This window comes from Hippoglossus stenolepis, chromosome 17 (genome assembly GCF_022539355.2).
Source record: "Hippoglossus stenolepis isolate QCI-W04-F060 chromosome 17, HSTE1.2, whole genome shotgun sequence".
NCBI lineage: Eukaryota > Metazoa > Chordata > Actinopteri > Pleuronectiformes > Pleuronectidae > Hippoglossus > Hippoglossus stenolepis.
Genome location: NC_061499.1, coordinates 16,207,571 through 16,212,587, shown reverse-complemented (window position 1 = coordinate 16,212,587; position 5,017 = coordinate 16,207,571). Strand labels below are relative to the sequence as shown.

Here is a 5,017-nt window from a genome sequence, read left to right as displayed (position 1 = left end):
TCCCTCATTCCTCTCAGAGTGTGCAACGGGTCAGGAAAAGAACAATCTGTGTACTGAGCTTGGACCTCCACACAAAACGATACAAACAAGATATTCTCTTGAGAAAAATGCTCCGTTTCCCAATCGCTTCTCAGAAGTCACATTTCGAAATGGATGCCAATTCGAACTGGCTCTTACTACATGAGGACAGGAAAAACACTAAGTGAGCAACACAGACTCATCTCACATTTATTTATAAAACGTATTTACATGAGGCTGGATAAAGAAGCCAGTCGCATCATCTGATCTCAAGCCTTGGAGAGGGCCTGAGTGTGGAGTGATGAGTGAAGTGCCTTCAATCATCTATGGGTGTCTCAAGACTAAAGTGCATGACAAAGAGGCAGAACAGTTGAACTGTTGTGGCTGTGTAGTGTCACTTAATCCCTCTGCTCTCCTGTGTATTTTCTGAATGAAGGAACTCTCACGGCTCCTCATCCTCACTTCTCCTGGCTGTTCTGGCGAGGATCCGAAGGACCGCCTGGTTGAAGTCATCTGGTTGGTCGGCGAAAACATAATGGCCTGCTCCTCGGATCACCTGACAAACAGTGTTTACAGAGATGTTGTGTTTCATATTCCAATAATGCCTCCGGCCACTGGCTGTCGCCGGCACGAGGCATAAAAAGCCAGGCAATCTGTGATATTGATTGTGAGCTCTACCTTCTGAAAATGACTCTTTTCATCCCCACATTGACAACAAACTACTGAACCTACTGTGATTTCCACGTCTGGTCTAGTTGTCTTCAAAGCACATCCAGAGTTGCTGTCGATGCTGGAGCGTGATCCGTAGATGAAGGAAATGGGAATGCCGGCTTGAATCTGGCCGATCCTCTCCAGCATCGGTCTCCTAGCCCAGCCGTAGGGAATGGTCATGTTCTTAAAGGCCGTTTCTCCGCTGAAACAGATGATGCACATTCATACAGTACATTGTGCTGAGAAATAACATACCCGTGCATATCGACATAAAGGTTCCTCACCTTGGCGTCTGGGCGTTCAGATGGTAGATGTAGTCAGACACAGTGTTGTCATCGAACACAGACAAGTATTTCTGTTTGAAATCAGACCTGATGGTCTGAACCAACATTGGACCTGAGTGAGGAGAAATCCAAAACAAGGACATCTACCTTTAGATATTAGTTTGGCTACTGCAGGTTACTTTACAGTACAAATAATCATTGAGTTATGGCATGTAAGAGGAAAAGGATAAAGGATAATAAAGATATAACTAGAATGGTACTCAGTAGAGGGCATACCTCCACCAAGACACAACAATCTCCTAAGGAAACCAAATTTAAATCCACTAGATCCAGATTTTTATTTGGATCTGAACCAAATTGTTCACATTTATATCCGTCCACTAAACATGTGTGATTTTTAATATCATCATCCATTATTTGCTGGGAAATGCGAAAATGTCAAAAAAATGCCCTCTCTCATACTGTGAAGTGAAAAAAAAAAAAATCTTGATACGTCTAGATTCGTGCCTAAATATATTGAGTTCTTTCTTGGCCCAAGTCCCATCCTTCCAGCAAGTTTCATGGAAATCCATTCAGCAGTTTTTGCATAATCCTGCTGAAAAACAAACCAACCAACAAACCATGGACGGGGGCCAAAAGAACATAGCCTTCTTTGAAAAGGTAACGGAAAGACGGCGCGGCCAATAAAAGAAAAAACCTCTAACTGACAACAGAAGCATCTTTTCTCAGTCGAGTGACAGAGTAAAAAACAAACAATGGACATGTCCCCAGACAGTGTTGGGGGACAAGGAGGAAAATCAGTTTCGTCTTTTCACAAAGATCTGTTTCTTCTATGAGGAGAACAATAAAAGAATAATCTTACATTAACACCAACATGAGGTGGTTTATTCGTCTTCATCACTGCCTCATTTTCCCACTGAAATCACAGTATTGGTGTTAAATATATGGTATTTTACTTTGAAGTTAAACATTTTTCACACAGCTTTAGGGGGCCGACAACATTTTTGCACAGAATGTGAATCATAAGAATATGTCTGAGTGTGTTTATGCGCAAGTATGTGTTTATATGTGTGAGTGTGTGTGCACGCGCTGACCCAATGGTCCAGCAAGCCTGAGTCCAGCCAGAGGGTTGAAGGGGCTCATGACAGCTCCTATGGCTCTGATCCACACTGGGATGGAGGTATGGTTGGGGTTGTCGGGGCGTGCAGGGAAACCCCAAGGCTCAACCAGCAGCAGACTTTTTACCCTGCACACGCACACGCACGACCAAACACACAAACATGGGTTACTCAATAAATATACACACTTCATGTTAAGACTTTCAGACATTACTGAATCAGGAATTGTGCATGGATATATATTTGGCCCATCTGTGTGGCCCCCTAATTTAGAAAGATCTTAGTTCCACCACTGGCTGCAAAATAATATTAGGCTCATCATAAAGTAAATTATTTGTCTGTGAATTATAAAGATGTATTCAAAAAATGAATTCAGTAAATATTTGCTTGAAAAAGACTAGAATGATGAATCAGTTATCAAAATAGTTACATAGTAGTTAATAGTGGACAAATCCTAAAGTTTAAACACAGCACTCTTTGACCTTAACCTGCTCTTCTCTCTGTCTGTGGGGCAACACATTCTATTGTCACATACATTTTATTTCCATCTACTTGGCCACTGTTCTCTATGCGAGTAATTTGTTGTATATTCATCAACAAGTCAGCACAGACGCAAACAAAACAGCACCTGTGAGGATGTTTGAGAGTGTAGGCAGCAGACAGGTATCCTCCGAGGTTGTGTCCCAGCAGCACCATTTCCTCCAGTCCCACCTTTTCCCGCCACTCCTCCAGCGCCGCCAAGAACTGCTCCTCAGCTCCCTCCGGGTCGGCGCTGAACTGGGGGCGGCTGCTCCTGCCGAAGCCCAGCAGGTCCAGAGCGTAGACTGGGCCCTCGCTAGAGAGAGAGTCCAAGTTTTGGGCCCAGAGGGCAACTCCGCCCCCGATGCCGTGCAGGAGAACCAGAGGAGGCCTGGGCGGGACAGGGGGTTGGGGGCAAGATGGGGAGGATGGCTGCAGATGAGTAGAGAACGCTACTGTCCACAAAGAGTTGTTGTTGGATATGTGGATGTGTTGCCTGGAGAAAGGCCGCCTCACACCTGCAGAAGAGGAGGAGAGATGATGGGACAGGCCTGGAGGAGGGAGGGAGGTGAAGTAGCTGAAATGGAAGTGCTCTTTGAGATGAAGACCCTGATCAGAGTCCAGTCAAATGCACTGTCCTACCCACCTGCAGATACAGTCGGACAACATGCAGGACTTGCAGATTCAAGAACAATATTGTCCCCACTGCCATTGTATTTTTTAAATGATTTTAAATGATTTCCTTCGCCAAAGAGGTTATGTTTTCACCCCAGTCGATTTGTTTGTTTGTTCAGGGAAGATTACACAAAATCAACAGAATGGATTTCTACAAAACTTGTTTGAAGGATGTGGAATAGGTCAAGGAAGAATCCATATAATCCAGAAATGTTTTACCTTTCTTTAACATTGCGAGATAGGGCGTTTTCCCCAGGGAATAATTAATGGATTTTGATGAAAAAAGTCAGGATCTAGTGAATTTAAATGTGGTTTTATAAAGTGACTTTTATTATCTTATCTTCATTGGCCTTTTACGCAACTTTAGTTTTTCAATTCTTAATGACTTTGCAATGCTATTTAATTATTTTCCGCTGGTTATGAGATTGTAGCATGTTTATAATTGAAATGTTCTTGTGACTATTGTTGACTGCCCAACAAACTGACCCTCAGGGATAATTAAGATATTATTGATCCTTTATATCCATTTTTTACATTTTCCTTGACAACGCACCAAGTTCTCACAAGTGTTTCCACAACTCATCCAGACCAAACTTACTCTTGAGCATTTTTTCCTCTGCATCTTTGAGCTGAGTGGGAGAAGTGGGGCACCAGGAGGGAATCCAACTGGACATCCAGGAGCTGTGATTCAGAGAGCAAACATGCAGCCAGCCGGTCAGACAGAAAAAAACACAGAACATGCTAAAACACACACAAACGGTATATTGAACTTTGGTCATGTGGCTCTGCTGTGTTATCAGTGCTGCTGCTATACAATCCATACAGTACTTCCCTGAAACCTGCTTCTAGGAAAACACATATAGTCCCTTTTTTATTTGTGTTTTGAGACGTCAAAAACTTTTTAAAAATATGTCAATTTAATAGCAACTTGCGCCTCAACGTGCGACCTTTACATTGTAAAATATTTTTTATGAACATAAGTTGTCGCTCCTTCATTTCGGCAAATTCATCACATGCATCGAAATACGCTTATACCAACACAAATGAAACATTCAGAGGGAGTTCGGTGTAATGTCATCACAACACGGAGATTAGAAAAGAAACACAACTTCCAGGATGAAGAAAGTTCGAATAGAAGAGTAGTGTCAGTGCTAGAGCTCACCTCTGCTCGGGGGCGGACTGGAGCTCCTCCGCCATCCTCCGCATGGTGAAGTGTCTGGAGACAGTGAGAGGAGCCGTCTGCTAACATTTATTTAGATGCGTTAAAGTACACCCCGTAAAGAATTGAATAGACCTGTTAGGCATTCGAATTACAACCGATAACCAAACACAGAGTTTGCGCTTGCAGCACACGATTGACTTACATTTTTAGCAGGAGAATTGATATATTTGTTTTATTGTGATGGGCGGCTCTCCAGATGGGTTTGATACCCGTCTGCACGTGAAGGCAGCAGCAGGGGGGGGCTCTCTGCAGATGAACCTGTGGAGCTCCGGTGGTTCTCTGCTCTGCTCAGGTGGGCGGTGGTCGTCCTCGTTTTTTAGGCTTTTCACACTAGTTCTAACTTACTGGGGGGGGTTTCCCCTCACAGTCAGTGTGTGTTGACTTTGTGTTCACAGTGTAGAAGTTGTGTTTCACTGCTAGCTAATGGCTAAACCACAACCTGTGCTCCGGAGCTGCACAGCTGACCTCCA

At 43.6% G+C, this 5,017-nt stretch overlaps 1 protein-coding gene across 1 annotated transcript; it reads right to left on the bottom strand.

Moving 5' to 3' along the window:
* Positions 1-212: 212 nt before the first annotated feature.
* LOC118124863 (1-acylglycerol-3-phosphate O-acyltransferase ABHD5) lies at positions 213-4,557 on the bottom strand. The gene is made up of 7 exons (XM_035183048.2): positions 4,488-4,557; positions 3,924-4,006; positions 2,760-3,168; positions 2,108-2,259; positions 1,014-1,125; positions 751-931; positions 213-574 (listed from the first exon to the last, which is right to left on the bottom strand). Exons 1-7 carry the CDS (start codon positions 4,529-4,531, stop codon positions 461-463), a joined length of 1,095 nt encoding a protein of 364 aa, XP_035038939.2. The 5' UTR covers positions 4,532-4,557; the 3' UTR covers positions 213-460.
* Between the last annotated feature and the right edge of the window lie 460 nt (positions 4,558-5,017).

Coding starts and splice junctions, on each gene's coding strand:
- LOC118124863 (XM_035183048.2), bottom strand. CDS start 4,531: ATGCGGAGGATGGCGGAGGAGCTCCAGTCCGCCCCCGAGCAGAG. Junction 3,169..3,923: donor AGAGGAAAAAATGCTCAAGA/GTAAGTTTGGTC, acceptor CCTCTTCTGCAG/GTGTGAGGCGGCCTTTCTCC. Junction 932..1,013: donor CTGAACGCCCAGACGCCAAG/GTGAGGAACCTT, acceptor CATCTGTTTCAG/CGGAGAAACGGCCTTTAAGA.